This window comes from Asterias amurensis, chromosome 3 (assembly GCF_032118995.1).
Source record: "Asterias amurensis chromosome 3, ASM3211899v1".
Lineage (NCBI taxonomy): Eukaryota > Metazoa > Echinodermata > Asteroidea > Forcipulatida > Asteriidae > Asterias > Asterias amurensis.
The window spans coordinates 12,341,411-12,364,222 of record NC_092650.1 but is presented as its reverse complement, the minus strand read 5'-3'; the positions used below and the strand labels follow the sequence as shown (position 1 = coordinate 12,364,222).

The following is a 22,812-nucleotide window of genomic DNA, read 5'->3' as shown; positions in this document are numbered from 1 at the left end:
TCATTCGGAGTGGAGGATTGTGGTTCAGGCAACATTAATAACATTTATTATTCAAACTATTACATGGATCATGTCATAAACCATGCAGCTTGATACTATTCAAGTGACCCACTACCCTATCATGAAGCAAAGACTTTAGTGGCATCGGCTGTATCTGATTCTAAACAGGCCTACTATCATGACATCTTCGAGCGCTCTTCACCGAAGGACATGTTTAAAGCAGTTAACGAACTCTTGAACAAGAACAAACGTGTGCTGCCCAACGCTGAATCATCTGTGGAACTTGCGTCTGCTTTCTGTTCCTTCTTTACTGATAAAGTGAGGAATATAAGGAAGTGCATCGATGATCTCAATGTCCATGCATCTGTTCTTGGTCTAGTTTCCGCTAAACCAAACACCAAGCTTTCATCATTCAATCGGGTAACATTCAGCGACCTTGAAGATATCATTAGGAAACTACCTGATAAAACCTGCTCCCTTGATCCTCTACCGACGTGGCTGTTAAAGAAACACATTCCTGTACTCATGCCCATCATCCTAGAGACCGTCAACTCTTCGCTGGAAAGTGGTACTTTCCCTTCCTGTCTTGGTCAAGCAACGGTTACACCTGTTCTGAAGAAACAATCATTGAACAAAGACAGCCTTTGTAACTACAGGCCAATCTCCAATATTCGCTTTCTCGCTAAGGTCTTGGAGAAAGTTGTTGCTCATCAACTGCACGAGTATATCGATCTGAATCATCTTGATAACCTGAGACAGTCTGCATATAAAAAGAACTACAGCACTGAAACAGCTCTACTATCTCTACAGAATGACATATCACGCGCCTTGGACGACAAGAAAGCTACATTCCTGTTGTCCCTTGACCTATCAGCAGCGTTTGATACACTGGACCATGCCATTCTAACAGAAAGACTTCACACTCATTTTGGACTCTCCGGATTCGCCTTACAGTGGTTCGTGTCCTATCTTCAGAACAGGACATGCTCCGTTGCCATTGACAATTCAGATTCTCCCCAGGTTAAACTCGAGTATGGAGTCCCACAGGGGTCAGTCCTAGGGCCCCTGCTGTTCACTTTGTACCTGCAACCGATTGCCAATATCTTCCAAGAACACAATATTAACTATCACATGTATGCTGACGACATACAAATATATCTCACATGTGATCCAGGCTCTCAAGACTCTATCCAAGGTGCACTCTCCAAGCTGACACATGTGGTCAGAGACATTCAAACCTGGATGACTGTCAATAAACTTAAACTCAACCAAGACAAAACCGAATTCCTGGTAGTCGCATCGCAAGCACATCATCGGAAGCTCACTGATGTCAAGTTGACACTTGGTGATGTTGTTCTTGAACCCTCACAATCCCTTCGGATCCTTGGTGTCATCTTTGATGATCGTCTTCTTCATGATGCTCAGGTGGCAAATATTTCAAGAACTGTTAAATTTCACCTCCGTAACCTGACTTTGATCAGGAAGTACCTTGATGCTAGTTGTACACATGCAGCAATTCGAGCACTAGTTCTTTCAAGGTTGGACTATTGCAATAGCCTTCTCTATGGAACATCAACAAAGAACTTGCACTCACTACAGCTCCTTCAAAATCAAGCCGCCCGTCTCATCTACAAGAAACCGAAATACACACATACATCACCTCTCATCCAGACCCTGCATTGGCTACCAGTTTTGCAACGGATTGAATATAAGAACGCAGTACTCACATATAAATCACTCTCTAACCAAGCTCCAACTTATCTGGGCAACCTTCTCCACACCCGCCAGTCTCTGTATAATTTAAGATCCACTTCAGCTGTTGTATTGAATGCCCCACGATCACGTACCAATGTAGGATCTAAAGCCTTTGCTGCAACTGGGCCAAAATGCTGGAATCGTCTCCCTCAATCTGTTCGTTTAGCCAATTCCCTGAGTTCCTTCAAATCCCAATTAAAAACCCACCTCTATCCTAAGTTACTCTAGATTGTATCATTGTTAATTGCATTGTTTTGTCTGTAAAGCGTGTAGTTTATCTTTTGTTTTTGTTGCCATTGTATTTCGTTAGCGCTTTGTATCGCTTTTGTAAAAAGCGCTTTATAAGTAAGGTTATTATTATTATTATTATTATTCACTCTGCCATATCTTTTTTTTGTCCCAACCTATTTTAATATTGCATGCTTTTAAGGAAATACTGACTGCACTGAGGGGCACAGTTAAAATTATAGGACCAAGGTAATGGCAAAACCATGGCTATGCCCGAAGCGAGGCTGAGGGCATAGCAATGGTTTTGACATCGAGGGCCTATAATTTTAACTGTTCCCCGATTATTAGCCAGTCAATATTTCTTTTATATACCGAATAAAGATTCTTCTATTCAACAACACTCTGACTATACGGTGAAAGGTTGTCTGCGACGAAATGTCGCGCCGTGACATGGAACGCTTGTGGTACATATCATGGTTGCGTTATTTTCAGAGCGAGAATAGTCATGACGAGATCTTGGTAGGAAAAGGGGGCATAGCTATTTCCATGACTCAATTTTTTACCAATCAGATTAGAGGATCGATACATGAGGTAGATAAACATAACTATGCGCCTGTAGATACCTACACACAGTTGTAGAAAACTCCCTCATAGTGAATAATAATAATAATAATAATAATAATAATAATAATAATAATAATAATAATAATAATAATAATAATAATAATAATAATAATAATAATAATAACCCGTTTTTATATAGCGCTTTTCACACCCGGAGGGCGTCCCAAAGCGCTTCACATTATTACCCCTGGTCACTGGGCCTTAAATCACTCTTTAAACCATCTCAGCTCCCTGGTGGGGAGTATACAGCCTTGTGCAACATTAATATGCGCTACTCGGCTAAATCAATCACAAGAACCATCTCTGCCCTCACAGGTACCCATTTTCCCCTGGGTGGAGAGAAGCAATTATAGTTAAGTGTTTTGCTCAGGGACACAAGTGTCATGACCGGGAATGCAAGGTTACAGTCTTGAACATTTGGAAAACTGTTTGCTTTTTGCTTCTGAGATATCATGATGTTGACATACACTTCATACCTTGCAGTTACATGAACTAAAGCATGTAGTGTGTTCTCCAATGAGGGAAGATCATAGAAATGAGTAGCATCGGCAGAGTTGAGACTCAATAGCAAAGCATGGGTTAAGGAGCCCCCTAAGTAACCAGTCTTCCTTCTCCTAAAAAATAACAAAATAAATGTACATGTTTAGGTACGACAGGTTGTTGGTAAATATAAATGGATAGTAAACCACCAAAATATAAAAAGTAGAAAAGTCAATCTTCATGAAAAACTGTTTTTGAATGTCAAATCCTGAACTTTGTTTAGAAAAGAAAGAGTGCATAATTAATAACAGACCCAAACTAAAAATCAGTTTCATATATTACGTTTCAACAATTGTTGAACACCCTTAATTTTACAACGAGTGAAATCAATATCGTAAGAAAGAGTACACTTTAGTAAAAACAAAAAGCCACACTGATAATGTGAATGTTTACTTCATTGATCATCACAATTGTTTGTGGTATAACCCACATAAAAAAAGTCTACAAACAAAAAATGTTACCAACACAAATTCCCAACAACATGTAGGTCATCATCTGTTAACATTAACCTACCAAGCTTGACATGACAGAGGTAAACTCTGTATATAAAAGCCCAGGAAAGCCAGTAGTTGTTTATGTAGGAATCGTTGTGATGTTGTAGACACATCCTCATGCCTTCCTTGTCTGTCACTCTCTGTAACATCATGCTTAGATCGAATAACTAGATCTGTTATTGTACACTTTGGATTGCAGGCCATATTCCCCAACCAGTGTAAGAAGTCGGTATGTGGTGGGTGCAATGCCAGTGATTTCAGTAGGAGCATAAGGAAGGATAGCACTTCAGCGAGTAACAGCTTATCATCAGTGTTTGATGGAAACACTGCAATGAATCTGAAAATCAATCATATCAATCAACACAACTTATCAAATATCACTTGAAACATGTGAAAGTTTAGACCATTTCATTTATTTCAAATTTAAATCAAGTTTATAATCTAATTTCATCATAAGTGAATTGTCCGAAACAGCCCCACTTATCAGATAGTAAAGCAAGCAAACGACTAATTATAACCAAAGCGTAAATAATCACTTCCAAAACACAGATGTTGATAAAACGGTGAAACAGAACTAAATAAACTTTATCGCACGGCAACGACCCTGCAAGGTTTTAAGGGGATAAATATGTGCTTGGCTGGTTTTAAACACTATGTTTAATACCGGTTGCAGTCTGGATGTGATAATTACCCGAGAGGGTAATTATCAGCATCCAGACTGCAACTGGGCAACCGGTTTTAAACAGTGTTTAGTACCGGCCAAGATCATTTTTTTTTCCCCGTTCATAAATACCTATTCAGTCAAAAAAACATCAAAACTTTTTGGTCCAAAATTTAAAAACTGCACAAAATTATAATTGGTCAATGATTTCTTTCAACAAAACACTCCTCCAGCTATAACATGGTAAGGCCCTTTGGTAAACTTTGCTGTGGGCGTCGCGCGTATCGTGTGATGTGGCACAACTGTTGCAGCCGTCGCTCTCGACCAACAGGAATGAGGAAACTGTCTTATACATGTAAGCACAGGTGCAAGCTCGCGTGTCACGTCCATGTTTAAACACTTTCTACTGGTGTTATATCATCTGTTTAAACACCCCTAAGTGATGCCCTCTCGACCAATCAGAATGAATGAATGAACTGTCTGAGGTATTTATGAATACATATTAATTCATACTATACAAATATAACATGGTTTGAGGGTGACTAGTCAATATTAGCTTCCTGAGGTATTGGAAGTTGACAAACTAGTTCCCTCAACTAGTTTGTCAACTTCCAATACCTCGGGGATCTAGTATCGAATAATCACTTCAAATAAACCATGTTAATTTTGTTTCACTATACTTCTTACATATTCAGTTATGGAACATGAGTTTGGAGCAAGGGAAAATGACAACTGTGAAATAAAATGCATATACTTTGTTCATGTCGCTAGAATGTCGCTAGAGGGAGCGCTTTTTGTGCGTGTATACAAAACAGTACCACAATCGTAAGGCGTATGACAAGTAGAATAGTGTCCGGGCTGACCGGTCACACAATGGTAATGCGAATGACAAGAAGAGTAGCTCCTGGGCTGCCCGGGCGCTATTCTACTTGTCATGCGCATAAACCATCGGTGCGTGATTACTCGTGTGCACGATTGGTAAATAACAAAAATAGCCCATGGCACGTGATGATGAATGGACCAGTAAGAACTCAACTCTCGGTCATGAATATGTATGAGGTATAGTAACACTGATTATATCTTAGGACCAGATTCTCCTCCCTATAGACTACGGTTAGAATCTTGTTTAAAATCAATCATTGTTAATGTTTAAACAGCTCCATATTATGAGCATATCACCACACAAGATAAAACAGTTAATTCTAGCTGTAAATGAATGTAATTTAAATAAACTTGATACCTTGCTAATACTGTATTGAATTCTAGTTGCACTAGACACTGTGTGATGTCTGGGTTGGATTTATTGGTGCCGTCTTGAGCCACCATGTCAGTCAGAAGCCATAATGATAATCTCCATAGCGACATCTGCACAAAGGAATAAGATTTCAAACTGTTTAAAATTGCATTTTTAAACGAGTGGAAGGAATTGTACAACAATGTGTTAACCCGCAGCTTAGTAAATAAATTAGTAACTTTGTCCTATTTTCCAAACTTAAAGGGACACATTAGCTTTGTTGGGCTTTTGAAGCTACAAAATAAACCCACACATAATTTTGTAGGTCTTCTGTTAATAGAAAGAGTACAACAGTCCCTGAAAAGGAAAAGATCAAATGCTGGCATTTCTGGCATTTTCATTCATTTACCAAAAATTGTGGCCATTTTTGGTTCTGATTTTTGGATTGGATAAATCACCACACCACTTTACTGTAACAGACTCAACTGAAGTGTTGATGACAACAGAGACTATGCATTCAGATTCTGGATTAAAGGCATGACAAATCAAATGTATGAATTGAATCCAGAGAGTCTTCTCAACAGAAGTGTGTTCATTGATGCACAAGTTTGGTTTTTACCCATCCCACCGATGTGTGTCAGCACTGTATACTAAGTGCTTTTGCCGAGTCTAGAGTTGCAAGGGTCATGGGTTCGAATCCCACTCAAGTATGCCTGTGATATTTTTTTCACAGGACTCGGGAAAGTACTGAGTATATAGTGCTAACACACATCAGTGTATGGGTAAAAACCAAAATTAATATGGGCTAACCTTGTTAGACTAACAGACTAAGGAACAGCAGTTTTGTGTAGATTGGACTGACGTGTGATGTGTACATGGATGGATATGCAGACTGCTACATGTATATGAAGTAAAGCTAAACATCAACAGTTTTTGTTTTTCAGACATTTCTTGTTAATTATGAAGACATTTTGATGTTTTTGTTCTCCCCAAAAATCTACAAAATTTTGGCTGTGATTATATTTCACTAAATTACGCAAATTTTGGATTTTTGCGAACTTCACTTCCATGTTTTTTATTTTGTTATGTTTTAAAAATTGTTTGTGTCAATAAATTAGTGGGAAAAGCTGCGAGCGATCCAAAAATTTTGTTGACTCAAAAAAAATAATGAGGAAAACCCTTGCAAGTTCTCTTCAGATTTCACACACATTCTAGTTTTCTCTCCAATCTCAATAATGCTCCACAAGCGCGAGGATGCCTCGTCGTCAAATCCTCGTCGTCAAGTCAACTGCCATATTTCCACGTGTTGCAAAAAAATACACACACACACAACGTACGAACCGTGTGTGCCTAATCTTGTCTCAAGGTGTTGGCTTTTTAATACAGCTTTTAGTAAAGCGCCCTCTATTGGTGCAATGGAACAATGGCATTAAAGTACATGTATAATAGACATCGCGCTAAACGAAAAATTAACAACAACGACTCCAATGAAAGACCAACGCGGAGCATTCTACTGGGTCTAGTCCCCGACTCACATGTCAAAATCAAATCGCATTTAAAGTGCTTCACGATTCCAGGTACGTGCTGCTTGACGATCTATTTCCGATGTTAAAAAAAAAAAGATAAAAACGGAACGGGAATAAAGTGGACCACAAGAAAAACACGAAACGGGAACAAAGGCGGAGCCCAAGAAATCTGCGAAAGTGGGAAAATGAAAAAACACAGAAATCCGCTTTAAAGCGGAGATTTCGCAGGACTAGTGACTAGAGCAAAATGCTATACAGCATAATCCCTGGCAAACTCGACCATTAATTGACAAACCACATCTACTGTACAAGTTTGATTGAACTCTACCTTGACTGCATAATGGTGTGTAGCTTCTTGTAGTGATTTTAAACATTCAGTCAGGCTCGTTGTTATATGACTACACGTCATCAAATCTTGCTCTTCCTTCGATAGCGCTAGGTCTGGATCAAAGCTAATAACAAAAATGGAAATAACAACAATGGTTTCAAAAATGAACAAGCAAGGGTAATACTCAAAAACAGCTAAAATGTACAAAACAAACAAATATAAACAAACACTTCAGCGTCAATGGATCCCCAATCAATCCATTACTGCATGCCAGCCCACAGTACTTATCTTTCAAAGCTACATGGTAACTTTGGTACGCTTGGCAGGTTATGGGTAAATAAAGCTATACATCTGAAATAGAAAGTTCTCCAGGGCTAGATTTGTCAATGGAATTAATACTTCCATTATAACTTGTTATCTTCAAGTACGCGCTAATCCTCCAATCAAAAACCTACATTGCATGCCTAATATCACGACCTACGTCTTGTGTGTTCTATGTCACGCGCCAAGTTTGCTTGAAGATAAATATGTTATCACACGCGTGCTCATGGAAATACAGAAAATATAGCGCATCTGCGTCCCATATCCAACTCCGCTTCTGGCCTCGTCGGATATGGGACGCAGAAGCGCTATATTTTTCCGTATTCCACTCGCACTTGTGTGATGACTTATAATATCATTAGGTTAACAGATATTACATAAATGGTTTGAAGTTATAATAGTTCTTATAAATGTTGTCCTTTCCCTTAAAAAAACTCTAATCCTTAGTACCTGGTTGGAGAGTCTAGTAGTGTATTAGACTGAATCCTCTGTATCATAGCCTTGATACCACCATACCATGCAGTATTCCATACTAACTTCACCATTCTCCATGCAACAGGGGACCTTTTCATTGCATCATCCAATAATGGCAGTTCTATTCGATGGATACTTTGTGACTTGACAGTAGCACCACGGAATGGAAGCCTGTACCTAAACAAAACACAAACAAATTTGGAGTCCAGAAGTCTTGATAGTTAACAGATCATTATGTGACCAACTTTGTGTCAGTTTCTTATGTTATATGTGATTATAGTATGTGGCTACTGGCTATGCTTTACATTACTGTGAAATAGATCATATATCAAATAGATACAGACCGTCAAGGGCTCACAAAAGAAAATAGCAAGTCCAGAAATGTAGCTTGTCATATTTGGATATCAAGATGGTGTTTTAGAAAAGGGGTGTGTAAGGCTACCAATTTATCAATTATGTTATTTATTGATTAGGTTGTTGGGTTGCTGGATGGAAATATCTTGAACATTCATTGGCAGACCTCTGTTTGGCGCAAACTGAGACCTCTGTTTGGGATTAACTGAGACCTCTGTTTGGCACAAACTGAGACCTCTGTTTGGCACAAACTGAGACCTCTGTTTGGCACAAACTGAGACCTCTGTTTGGCACAAACTGAGACCTCTGTTTGGCACAAACTGAGACCTCTGTTTGGCACAAACTGAGACCTCTGTTTGGCACAAACTGATATATTAAATGCTTTGGATGAAGACTTCAACACCACTAAAACATCATTCATAAATACCTCAGACAGTTTCGCTATTCCTATTGGTGGAGAGCGCGCCACGTGGGTGTGTATAAAACTTTGTTTATGACCAGTAAAAAGTGTTAAAAACAAGGGCGTGACACGCGAGCTTGCACCTGTGCTTATAAGACAGTTTCTTCATTCCTATTGGTCGAGAGCAACGGCTGGAACAGTTGTGCCACATCATGGGATACGACGCGCACAGCATTCCCTTATAAGGAGTTGTTTACCCGAGCTGCCCGAGGGCCTTACCATTTCATAGCTGGAGGGGTGTTGTGTTGAGAGAAATCATTGAACAATTATAATTTTTGTATTTATTTTACTTTTGAGCCATAAGTGTTGATGTTTTTTGACTGGAAAGGTATTTATGAATGGGAATCAAAGTGTGTTGAATCGGTTTTTATGATTTTCAAGTGCAAGGTTCAAATCTAGTGGTACTGTCTGTTAAAGAGTCTCATTGTTAGTTTGATGTGGATGGGATAGGGAGCGATGGGTGCATCTCTCCCATCCCCAGACTAGTGTCACTGTCTGTTGAGAGTCTCATTGTTTGATGTGGATGGGATAGGGAGCAATGGGTGCATCTCTCCCATCCCCAGGGAACCTCTTTACAGCAGGCCTTATGACTAAAAGAAAATCAATGGTCAACAACATGGACCTTTAAAGACAGTGGACACTATTGGTAAATGTCAAAGACCAGTCTTCTCACTTCGTGTATCTCAACATATATACATAAAATAACAAACCTGTAAAAATTTGAGCTCGATTGGTCGTCAGAGTTGCGAGATAACAATGAAAGAAAAAACACCCTTGTCACATGAAGTTGTGTGCTTTAAAATGCTTGATTTCAAGATCTCAAATTCAAAATCTGAGGTCTCGAAATCAAATTCATGGCAAATTACTTGTTTCTCGAAAAGTACTCCAACTCAGAGGGAGCCGTTTCTCACAATGTTTTATACCACCAACCTCTCCCCATTACTTCATTACCAAGTGAGGTTTTATTATAATAATTATTTTGAGTAATTACCAATAGCGTCCACTGCCTTTAACACAGAAGGTTTGGGCATTAGGCTAACAGGGACTCCCTTGATGTACTTGCCAGTTTATCCCTAGAAATACTTACTTTTGTGATACACATTTAGGAAGACTAAAGTGGTTCACAGACTGGTTCTCATCTGTAGATAGAGAGGCAACCTCGTCAAAAAGCAGTAAAACCATGATATGGGATGCATGGTACCGGACACGTGAGTCTGTGTAGCACAACAAAGCACCTGAAAAACATATTTTCAAAAGGAATAAAAGGCAATCCTACAACACGTACACAACACTTTACTTGTTACCAAAGTTGTCATTTCATATACCTTCCCTAAAATGTCAATAAAATAATAATTCGCACTGCAGTCAAACTTTCCTTGATATGCCTGTCAAAAATACATGTACATCATATCTTTTTCATTTTTACCTAAGCACTGTTCTGCTCCTGTTCACTTTTAAGATCTGTGTATAAATAATCCATATCTAACACAAAACAAAAAGCTACGGCAAAGTTACTTTGGGCCAATAACTATGCCCTGAGGTACAGTAGGTACAGTAGGCTGGTATTGATGAGATACCATTTCTATTGTGATTTTCCAACAAGCACGGAATGTATCTGTGTTGAGAGATGATAAACACATCCTAAAGAGCTCTACCAGAAACATGTTTTAAACCTAATCAAGCAAACATTTATGGTCAAGTGAGTCAAAAGCAGGGAATAAATACAAACGCTTTGAATTGAGTACATGTATGCTATTGTGCACTCCCTACATCAACATTGGAGATCAAGTGTTAAACATAAAAAAAAAAAACAGAGTCAGTAACACCAAAGATTTAGAGAAACTAAATATATTGTAAAACTATGTAATGTCTACAAAGAGTTATGTCCGAAATGTCCACATAGTCCAAAGTTATGTCCGAAATTGTGCACCCAAAGAAATATGTATCTTTTAAACCAGATACACTCTAAACTTCAATGATCGTATGAATGATCAGTAGGTTAGTATGTGTAAATACAAGCATTGATATGAGACTAGGACAATTGGTTGTTCAGTTACCCTTCAAAATATGTGCGCTAGTCATGAAAAAAACACTCTGAAATTCACGCAGATAGCCATAATTTTTTTCTAAAACAGCCATATGGTACGTATTTCGGCAAAAATGTTGCAGAGCATATTTGTAACAAGGTGTTAAAAACATTAGCAGTTAACATTAAAGAGGTTTTTCAAAATGGTCTTATTGTTTTGTATATTTACTGCTTACTGTTTACAAGTTGTTGAGCTTAAAGTATTGTTTGTTAAATATTCGAAATAGTTGTAGCCCCGACATTATCAAATTAATAAATTAGAACAATTGGACTATTTGACCGAGTTGGAATGATTATTCTGAATCTATTTTGAATTTTGGACCCAAATTGAACGTAATTATGGCGGCTTAGTGAATTTTCACCCATATATATGACTGAACTAAACACCATGATGCAGCCTGATGAAGGGCAACCTTATAATAGTACTTGTGGTTTAACAATCCCAACGAAGCTAGTTACTCAAGGGAATCAATGTGTGGTGAAGAGGTTTTCAACTAGTGGTTTAATCCCAACAAGGCCTGTAAAACTTATTTGTTTCCGAGTGCTTGAGCTCTGTTTCCACCTCCATGGTACGGTATGTTCAGTATATGTTACATGTACATGTACGTATCTGTACGCGAGTGTTTTCCGGTTCCATTTGTGCATATTCGCTGGTTTTCCTTTCACACACAGTGCGGCCAACTCACTGACGCCACCTGCATCGCCCTTAACAAGAAACGTCTTGCATCAAGACTAGCGCAGATAACCGGTTATAAACACTGGTCATTATCAACGGTTTAAACACCCCCACGTGACGCGCGCTCCAACAGTAGGAATAGCGAAATTGTCTGAGGTATTTATGAATGTAGGTCAAGAACAGCAATAGAATCTGCTTCATACTACCTCTAGTTACCTCTTCAGTTTAAGACTCACCTCTAAGCAGGAGCAAGTAGATACTATCTTGATGCGCTAACTGATGTCTTAATGATACATTAGCATGTAGGATGTGACGCAAGATACACATACACGCTGGAATCAACAGCAACTACCAATGCAACCACATCAAAGACAATGCATATTTATATCAGATTAATATTATATAATAATAATAATAATAATAATAATAATAATAATAATAATAATAATAATAATAATAATAATAATAATAATAATAATAATAATAATAATAATAATAATAATAATAATAACCGTATTTATATGCACCTTTTGAAAAAGGTTACAAAGCGCCAGGAATTATTTCTGCAGGGAGTGGGATGAAGTTTTGAGATATAAGACCTAATCCTTAGCACCATGTAATGGTTTACAAGGTTCCGTGGCGCAATATGCTTCCAATCCAGCCAGGAACATCGGGGCGAACCCCCTTCTCTTTACGATAAGTGCACTGGGTTCTTTTACATGCGTTTACACAACACATGGGACCAACGGCTTTACATCCCATCCAAAGGACGAAGCTATCGTTAAGTGTCTTGCTTAAGGACACAAGTGTCATGGCTGGGGATTCGAACCCACACTCTGCTGATCAGAAACACCAGAGTTTGAATTTGGTGCTCTTAGCCGCTCGGCCACGAAACTTCCAGCACAACAGAGTACTGTTGCTTTGGCTAGGTGTACCAAATTACGCATTGAACACAAAGGATATTTGCGTGTATATTATCCAATGGGAGACAGAAAGGCTTGGGGAACCATCGTGATTCGAGGACACCACTCGACTTGGGCACTTAGCACGTATTATCCATAATAAACAAATGCTGCTCATCATAGTGCATAGAATGAAAGATAAAAATTAACTTCTAACAAAGCTGCGTTGATCTATGTATGTACCTTGTGACACTGACAAGTTTGATTTAACCTTGGCATGTCTTCTACACACTTCACTTGCTCTAGAAAGTAGTATTATTATTAAAATGTGTTGATTATTCATTCACCGTCCAAAAGAGACTATCAACAATTATCAATGACAATCTGAATGATACATATGCGAGATTGCACATAACACATAATATGATGTATACCTTATTCTGCTTGAAGCTATCCATAGATACACTTGTAACTTGCTGTATGCATTCTATCACCTTCTCCAAACCACCTTGAGACAAGAAGGCTTTATGGACACTCACATCTGCAATACATTGTATATACAAATAAGAACACAAATTACCAAATAAATTATAAGCACATTGTCTTTTTTTTCCAGACAGATTCAAAGAAATTTTGACAGGAATATAAAACTGAATCTGGGCAACTTTAGGAATAACAATTTGTGTTTTGATTCTTGTAGGCACTGGATTAGAGGTTACATCACATGACCTTCTACAGTTAACTACCAAGAACACCATGACAACCATGATGTTTTGAATGGATATATATGTAGGTTAATAGACTGCAAATGTGTATTCAGTCATTGTGGTCTGTTAAAACAAACTTGTTTTTGTTTTTTCTGAACACCTTAAAGCAATGTACGTGAGAACCTAATGTTCCCTAGACTGTCTGAATTTGCATGACACTTGCATAGTCTAAAGTAAATGCGGAACTCTTTGGTCTTTTGAACCGTTCATTTGTTTTAATCCTATAAAACTAACACACCATTTTCATTTCAAAAGATAGTACTATCTTTTGAAATGAAAATTTAGCATTTTTAAGATACATGTTTTGCCGTAAACCTGGAGCGTTTGAGTCCACGCAGGAAGAAATTGGAAGACACAATCTTGGAAATTTTTCTAAAATTCAAATTGTTGGGGATAAAAACTGATATCTTTTACTTTACTTGGAATCAAAATGATTCTCAAAATACTTTATAAATACTACTGTGAGCTGCTGTACTCAACCAAGTAAGTTGGCATTAATGATTACCAAATGTATACACTGTACCTTCCCTTTAATACCATCTGGCATCACAAATACATTGTAGTTATAATAATATGGGGGGCTATAATCATCCTTACTCGCAGCTAAGAACTGAATTGTGAAGGACGCGGCTACAACGTGTTCGAAAAGCAGGCATGCAAGGGCCCCTTTGGCTGCCAGCCACATCAACCCATTATGACCACGGAGCACAGCCAAGATCAAAAGTATTTGATTTTTCCCGAGCGAGGAAAACCGGATGTTCTGTAAAATCCTTGTGGCACAGCAGAGGCAAGCTCTTTACGCACACGCTAACCATGCCACCATGTACATCAACTATAGCCACAACTTGAATCTCTGTTTGCAGTAGTTTATCAGTCAGTATTTATCATTAACTTGAGTAAGTACATACATATAAATGTACAATGTACTGTATTTTGGGTTTTTTAGACAAAAATCTTAAGAAATGCACAGTAAGTGTTAACCTTGAACGATGATAGCTATCTGCTCCAGTGCTGATTTTCTCAGATCATCCTCACTGTTAACAGCGGTAAAAATACCAAAGACTTGAAGAAGGCCCTCAATCTAAAATAAAATGAACACCATAGTAGAAACATAAGATGCAGCAACAACAAAATGAAATCCACCTGCATACAATATTATAATCATTACTTTTTCTATAGAATGTTTATTGTTGTCTTTACAATTTTACACAATACAAAGGATGGCAATTTGTCATCAAAAACACTCCTCTTGGTTTTAGAAACAAGAAAGGGCCACATTTTGTGCAATCTACAATAAGGGAATCAATGTGTGGTGAAGAGGTTTTCAACAAGTAGTTTAATCCAAACGAGGCCTGGTTCTTGATAATTTTACTGAGACGAAGTAGAGGTAAATTATAAAGAACCAAGCCTCGGCGGGTTTAAACCACTAGTTGAAAACCGATTCAACACACTTTGATTCCCATTCATAAATACCTTTTCAGTTTTTATCATCACTTTTTTGTCACAATGTAAAATAAATGTAAAAATTATAATTGTTGAATGATTTCTTTCAACACAAGACCCCTCTAGCTATGAAATGGTAAAGCTCTCCGCTTTACCGAAAAAGGTATTATTTGTTAAATGGGAGTCAAAGTGTCTTGAATCAATTTTCAACTAGTGGTTTAAAACCGCCGAGGCCTGGTTCTTGATAATTTACCTCGACTTGCCTCGGTAAAACTATCAAGTCCAGGCCTCAACGCGGGTTTAAACCACTAGTTGAAAACCTCTTCACCACACATTGATTCCTAAATTAAAAGCTGTGGCTTTCGGCTGAGGACAGGATCGAGTCACAGTGAAAAAAAATAATCATTTTCTTGAAAGAGATAAATACATGTAAGTAGCAAGGAGCATTTTATGAGAACATTTCTTGTCTTTACTTGGTTTGGTTGCTTTGTTTGGTCGATGATATTCTCAAATAAAAAAAATTGCTCAAGATATTCTGAGGTGGTCATGGTAAATATTTCTTGGAATCTTGGAGCAAACAAGTTAAAAGAATGAAATATAAACAAAGTCTCTCACTGAAAAAGCTGAAGGTCCCGAGTCTTGCATGTCTAGACTAACAGGATGATCCATGAAGAGGAGGTCAGCTACATCTTTCAATGTGTACATATCTAAAGATGGAAGCTTCCTTGATTTATCTGCTTCTTGAGAGAGATACCACATCAAAGCCTTCGCTCCTTCAAGACGTACACTAAGAAAAGAATAAGAAGAAGAAAACAATCCCAATAGATTGATCTAAATCAACTACATCACTACATATTACTGTGCTCTCAATATTCATGTATAACAATCAGTTGAGTACATTTTTAATAATAAAATTCACCAAAAGGTCTTTTCAATTAAAACAAAACTTTCAAAGATATCAACATTTCATTTGCCTTATTTCTATCATGTGAACAAAAGCTACGTTTGTTCGCAGCAGCTTGTCTTTAAGTGGCAATGATTGTTTTGTGTGGTTGTTGTACAATTAACTTACATTCGTAAATACCTCAGACAGTTTCGCTATTCCTATTTGTCACGTGGGTGTGTATAAACCTTTGTTTATGACCGGTAAAAAGTGTTAATTCATGGGCGTGACACGCGACCTTGCACCTGTTCTTTTAAGACAGTCTCTTCATTCCTATTGGTCGAGAGCAACCGATGAAACAGTGGTGCCACATCTCGCGATACGCGCAACGCGCACAGCATTCCCTTATAAGGAGTTGTTTACCCGAGGGCGGCGGAGGGCTTTCCCATTTCATAGCTGGAGGGGTGTTGTGTTGAAAGAAATCATTTAACAATTATAATTTGTGCATTTATTTTACTTTTTGACCAAAAAGTGATGATTGTTTTTGACCGAAAAGGTATTTATGAATGGGAATCAAAGTGTGTTGAATGCCGAGGCCTGGTTCTTTATAATTTTACCGAGACGAGTTACCTCGACTTCGACTCAGTAAAATTATCAAGAACCAGGCCTCGTTGGGATTAAACCATTTGTTGAAAACCTCTTCACCACACATTGATTCCCTTAGTTTCGACAAGTACTTTTGGATTGCAATTCAGCTAATATTATTATACATGTAGTTCATGGAGGTGTAAATAATAGTTCAACTATTGGTTCCTGCAAATTTCTTGAACTTGGGACAGCTTGGAACGTTGCACATCAACTGAGCTACATACCTTTGCTCTGCACAGAACAGTAGCCTCAAGGAACCTCTTAGCTTTTCCAGACCAGACAAGTCTTGAGATTGTCTCACTTGACCGCAATGGATTGAAGGTTGTATTAGATCCAGGATACACCTTGAAAGCTGGCTCTTGGTGTCTGATACCCCCTACAATCAAACATTCATTGTATCCTCACTCCGTGTCAATCCAAATAATACTAAGCATCTCAAAGACTATCTCTTTTCAAATATCTACTTTCATAATTTATCCTCAATCCAAATAATACTAAGCATCTCAAAGACTATTTCTTTTCAAATAACTACTTTCATAATTTCTTAAATTCCCCGTCTCTGTCAACAAATGCAGCAAAACATAGGAAGAAAAATAAAAGTTTGTAAAACTGTTTTTCCTGCAAGCTTTAAAGGCAGTGGATACTATTGGTAATTACTCAAAATAATTATTAGCATAAAACCTTTCTTGGTGATGAGTAATGGGGAGAGGTTGATGGTATAAAACATTGTGAGAAACGGCTCCCTCTGAAGTGCCATAGTTTTCGAGAAAGAAGTAATTTTCCATGAATTTATTTTGAGACCTCAGATTTAGAACTTGAGGTTTCGAAATCAACCATCTAAACGCACACAACCTCGTGTGACAAGGGTTATTTTTCTTTCATTATTATCTCGCAACTTTGATGACCGATTGAGCTCAAATTTTCACAGGTTTGTTATTTTATGCATATGTTGATGTACACCAACTATGAAGCCTAGTCTTTGACAATAACCAATAGTGTCCACTGCCTTTAAAGGTTTAAAATAAACAAAATTATTTTGATAAACTTTCTAAAAATGGTCCAGCGCAGGGTTGTTGCTAGAATGTTGTTAAAGTCCACCAAGGGCAAGCAGCTTAAACATAATTATTCATGTTAAATTATGGAGCCATTAATGCTGATGTGCAAGATTCAGGCATGATGCTAGGTTTCCAAACTGTTCATGTTGTGGGGCCATGCAATTTAAGTTGAATGACCTTTTGACTGTGTTCTTTCTCTGTGACACTTGAAACTCCTTATCAATAGCTGTGTGGGTCAGATCAATGTACAGTGGACAATAGTTTGATTTATAACACACCTCTTACATGTACTTTTTCTGTATTCTGGTTGGCTGAAACACGGTCACGTGGGATGAACTAATATAGGGTGCGTTCGTTTAGCTTCCCTGGGTCAGCCCCGGTGTGTGGCGGTTTTGTTTTCCAGAGCGAATGTGTGCAGATAATTACTCACGTTCGTCCTGGGAAAAAAACGCCATACACCGGGGTCGACCCAGGGGAGGTAAACGAACGCAACCTATGTCTAGTGATCGCGCGCGCATGTTTTGGGGGAACTAGTTCCCGAGCGGGCACTAGTCTTTGAAAAAAATGCCCGGTTACAGCGCCCTCTCTTGACTTGAACCGTGAACAGCAACTACAAAACTTCCATTCTTTTCCAGATTTCTGTTCTTATTTCACATTTTAGACCGAGCTGTGTTATAAAACACATATTGACTGGCATAATTTGGTAAGTAGTGTTTGTCTATTCCCCCTCCGGCCTGTGAGTGACCAGAAGAGGGGCCTATTTCCCTCTTCTGGTCACTCAAAGTCCCTCGGGGGAATAGACGTGCTCTAGTTACCTCATTGCCAGTCAATATGTGTATATTATTCTAAGGGAAATCTGTGCTAAATAGCACAATGAAATTTTCTCTGAGTGCTGGGAAAGTCCTGGGCGGGTTCGACCAGCACAGCTCATCATGGCTACAACAACGGTCTGGCGCAAGAGACTCAAATTCATGTAATGTTTGTGGGTCGATGTTTGTGTCGAGTGGGTTTGGCTGGTCATGGCACTCGTGTCCTCAAGGAAGACACTTTTTCCTTAAGATGGGACGTCTAGCCCAGGGCCACTTGTGTTGTGTGATACACTTAAAAACACCCAGCAAACTTATCATGAACGGAAGCGGTTTTACGCGGTGTTTCTGGCATGGTGTGGAGCAGATTCCACTACATCACCTCGTCAATCTATTACGGAGTGTCATTATCAAGTGGTCAAGTGGTCATGCACACTGGAAACAAGCCCTAGTTTTTTTTGACCACTGGAGTGTGGGCTTGAGAAACCGCTCTTACCACTCTTGTCCTGTTGCATGACACTTAACTATTGTTTTTTTTTTCTTTGGATGGGAGTAAAGCCCCATGTGTAAAAGAACCCAGTACACTAATTGTTAAGAGAATTGGTTTGCCTGGTGTTTTGTAGTACGGTTGGCTGCAGAATGCGCCACAGCACCTCGTAAACCATTACATGGTGCCATGTAAACAAATGGTCTTGTATTTTGAACTTGGCTCCACATACCTCGGAGAAAAAAACCATGGAGCACTTTCAATCGTGCTAGGTCTACGTATTATAGACCGATCCATTTTAGCCACACACGTTAAGTGTGATAGACGCGGAAACTGCACGGTATGGTCTTTAAAGAGTGTTATCATTGTGTGAACAAACTGTATTGAATAAGTAAAGACAGCGAAAAAAGTAACTCAGCTGTTGTAAAAGCACCTATAATTTTAAACTTGTTACTCGTATTCTAAAAATGAAAATAACCAGAAGATGGACAATTTAATTACTGTGATTTGACACCTTGTTTATAACAATCGGTCGAGTATTGTTGTTGCGATATGTGCTTACAGGTAAAAAGTGCTGATTTCCATTGTTGCAGTCATTCCTATTGACAAGAACCGCTTTTCAAAATTCCCGCTATTAGATTCACGCTGAATCAGAGGAGAAATGGGCACTTTTTACCTGTAAGCATGGTAAGCACATACCGCAACAACAATACTCGCCCAATTGTTATAAACAAGGTGTCAACATCACAGTAATTAAATTGTCCGTCTCCTGGTATTTTCATTTTTAGAATACGAGTAACAATTTTAAAATTATAGGTGCTTTTACAACAGCCGAGTTACTTTTTTTGCTGTCTTTAGTTTGACAAACCTGAAGTAGAGGCAATACTGGAATACAAGCCTGCAGGAAGTCATGCCATATACTGCAACCCATAATCAGTTTACCTTGTAGAAGATGTAACAGTAACTCTTCAGCATGCCTACACACCTTTGTCAAACAAAAACCAACCAAATGTTTCTTTTTTAATTGTCTTGTATAAAATGCTTTCTGAATTTTTAAAGATTAATCTTGTTCGCAGACTTGAACATTGTGCTAGTAGGAAATGTTTGTACCATCTCCTCCAGAGTATAGACCTTTATCACGGTGTGGCCATCTTGATTTTACTCCATTCCAACTCATTGTAACGAAACTGAGGCTGGACGAAATAATAGTCTGGTGCCATGCACAATCAATGTTAGTATTCATTTCTGTTATTGGAAACAGGGAACATGATCAAGATGGTGACAGTGTGATAAAGGCATAGGGTTATATATAAGAACTAGAGTGTGCACTGGCCTATATACGCGACCAGGCATGCGTGCAGGCGATCATTTTCTAAGTTGACAAAACAGGCTGTATACTCCCCAGGGAGCTAAGAAATGTTTAAGGATGAAGGTGTTCACTAGCACACAAGATCTGATGGTGGACTCTTTAACCTTGCCCGCCCGTCTGCGTGCAAAAACCAAGGTGCGCAAAGTCCTTATTAATATGCTGTTGTTTGCTGATGATGCGGCATTTGTTGCCCACTCTGAACATGAACTCCAATCACTCATGGACCGCTTCTCACTTGCTTGCGTCGAGTTTAATTTTACCATAAGCCTGAAGAAAACAACAGTGATGGGCAGAAACACCCCTGCACCACCCACCATCTCCATAGGCAACTACAACCTCGAGGTTGTTAAGAAGTTCTGTTACCTTGGCTCAACCGTCTCCAGTACCACCACCTTTGGAATGCTGACCAAGAGAGTATGGAGGAGCTCGAAGCTTACTATCAACACGAAAGTCCAGGTATACTTGGCATGCATTTTCAGCACTCTGCTATATGGCAGCGAGTCTCTGCCATCCTACTCGAAACAAGAGAGGCGACTTAACTCACTTCATCTTCGTTTCCTTCGTCGCATCCTTAACATCACTTGGATGGACAAGATCACAAACTTCGAAGTCTTGAGGAGGACTGGTGTTCAATCAGTCTATGCTGTGCTCAGCCAGAGGAAACTCCGCTGGCTAGGTCACCTGTACAGGATGGATGATGACAGGATTCCAAAAGACCTGCTCTATGGCGATTTGTCCCTTGGGAAGAGAGGAACAGGTCGATCTCGCCTACGATTCAAGGATGCCTGCAAAAGAGACCTGCAGGCTTGTTCCATTTCCCCTTCAAATTGGGAGTCCTTAGCAGCTGACAGGCAGCGCTGGAAGCAAACAGTCACCATTGGAACCACATGCAGCGACCTCAGACGAGCAGATGAACACAATGCAAAACGCTGTCAGAGGAAACAGATGCCAACTGCTGCTTCAACGTTCATCTGTTGGGGCTGCCATCGCGACTGCCACTCCAGGGTAGGCCTTGCAAGCCACAGACGCAAGTGCCATCCCTAGCCTAACAATGTCCCCCAGTTACAAGTCCATCGCCTTTCGAGAGAGATGGAGGCCTACTACTACTATTATTATTATTATAGCATAGTGTGTTTCAGCAATAAAGTATCACATTATTACAATCAAAATATTCGCAACTACCAAACAATTCACAGTTTTTTTAACAAGGGTAAAAGAACTGTATGGTAGAAAAAAAGTAAGACACTGGAAAATGTAGTCAACACGATTAAGTTTCTTTCAAATGGTTTTCAACTCACTTTGTTTAAGAACATACCTTGTCTTTGTTACTATTCTTCAATCCAAAGCAACATATCTCATACAGAATGTGTGTATCAAAGAGAAATACAATCCGTCTCATTTCATCAGCACTGGGCTTAACAACTTCTTTGACATTAATAACATCCTGTAGAGTAGAATAAGAGACAAACAGCTGAATCATTTACACAAAGATATAGTTCAACAATATATCATCAATTATGCCTCAACATGTCATGTATTTTGGCTGCTTAAAGTTGGTAGCGTTTCATGACACCCCAGTAAGAACCTTGCCATATTCATCTCTTCTAGAAAATAGAAATGTTCAAAGCATCTTGTTTATGTGTTTTTCTGTTTATAAGTGACTTCGTTTGTCAGATATTTATAATAATAGTTTGGGGGGCTAAACATCCTTACTCGCAGCTAAGAGCTGAATTGCGAGGGACGCGGCTACACGTGTTCGAGAAGCTGGCATTCAAGGGCGCCTCTAGATTGATTCCAAGACCATTGGTGTTGCACGGTCACACACAACCAACGTTCCGATCTACGCTCGGTAAAAACTGTACATGATTGTATAGACTCATGATCAAACCATCAAATAGCCAATAAAGGATGATGTCAAATTTCAACTATTACCTTTTTATGGCCAAATAGACATCGTAACGAATAATTCAAGTCAAAAATGCACCCGGCTGCGCGGTTTTTTTCAGCCGAGAGTCAAAAACGGCTTATCTATTATAATGACCTCTTGACCCAGTGACGATATTCCCCATATTGGGTGTGAACACAGTTCTCCAGCTTTGGCAAACTGAGGGCGCTATTTTTCACACCAAATAGCCGCCACTGACATCACGATTCCTTTGTCGCGCAAATTTGTTTGACCTCACGTTTTTCAGAAATTTGGCTACAAGCATTCTGTAGAAATCACATTTTTAACATGTTTTAACGTGAGGTAAGAGACTCGTTATATTTTTTTTCGTTTCTATTGACTCCAGCTATTAGAAAACTGTAATATCTATATATTTGAGATCATCCTTTATTGGCTGTTTAATGTCATTTATTCCCCTATAGGTAGTTATCTGTAATAGTTTGGATTCAAGTATCAAACAACTTCAAGTTCATCCCAGCATGGACATTTCAAAGTTAACCTTACATTATTTAAACCCAACTGTGTATTTACCTTGATGATATTCAGACATGCCGCATATGTTTGTGTCTGTATAGTCTCCTCAGGATAAGCTAATAATTGAAGTAGGATCTTTCTGGACTGTATGTTGAGATCCTCATCATTCCCTGATGATAAACAGCATCTAGAATTGGGATCAATATCATTATGTAAGCCTCCTCTTAAACCTTTATAACAGTAGAGTCAAATTTGGAACTATCATCCTAACC

The 22,812-nt window shown here is 38.8% G+C and overlaps 1 protein-coding gene across 1 annotated transcript in view; it reads right to left on the bottom strand.

The window, feature by feature from the left end:
* LOC139935001 (rotatin-like) overlaps positions 1-22,812 on the bottom strand; it is a 90,941-nt gene that overhangs the window by 50,270 nt on the left and 17,859 nt on the right. Inside the window, exons 13-26 of the mRNA XM_071929443.1 lie at positions 22,598-22,727; positions 21,437-21,565; positions 19,621-19,737; positions 16,629-16,780; positions 15,489-15,660; positions 14,412-14,511; positions 13,098-13,204; positions 11,998-12,109; positions 10,087-10,234; positions 8,162-8,362; positions 7,391-7,514; positions 5,543-5,667; positions 3,661-3,978; positions 3,084-3,221 (exon numbers count right to left, since the gene is read on the bottom strand). Coding sequence (XP_071785544.1) covers positions 3,084-3,221; positions 3,661-3,978; positions 5,543-5,667; positions 7,391-7,514; positions 8,162-8,362; positions 10,087-10,234; positions 11,998-12,109; positions 13,098-13,204; positions 14,412-14,511; positions 15,489-15,660; positions 16,629-16,780; positions 19,621-19,737; positions 21,437-21,565; positions 22,598-22,727 — 2,073 coding nt within the window. The remainder of the gene's footprint in view (positions 1-3,083; positions 3,222-3,660; positions 3,979-5,542; positions 5,668-7,390; positions 7,515-8,161; positions 8,363-10,086; positions 10,235-11,997; positions 12,110-13,097; positions 13,205-14,411; positions 14,512-15,488; positions 15,661-16,628; positions 16,781-19,620; positions 19,738-21,436; positions 21,566-22,597; positions 22,728-22,812) is intronic.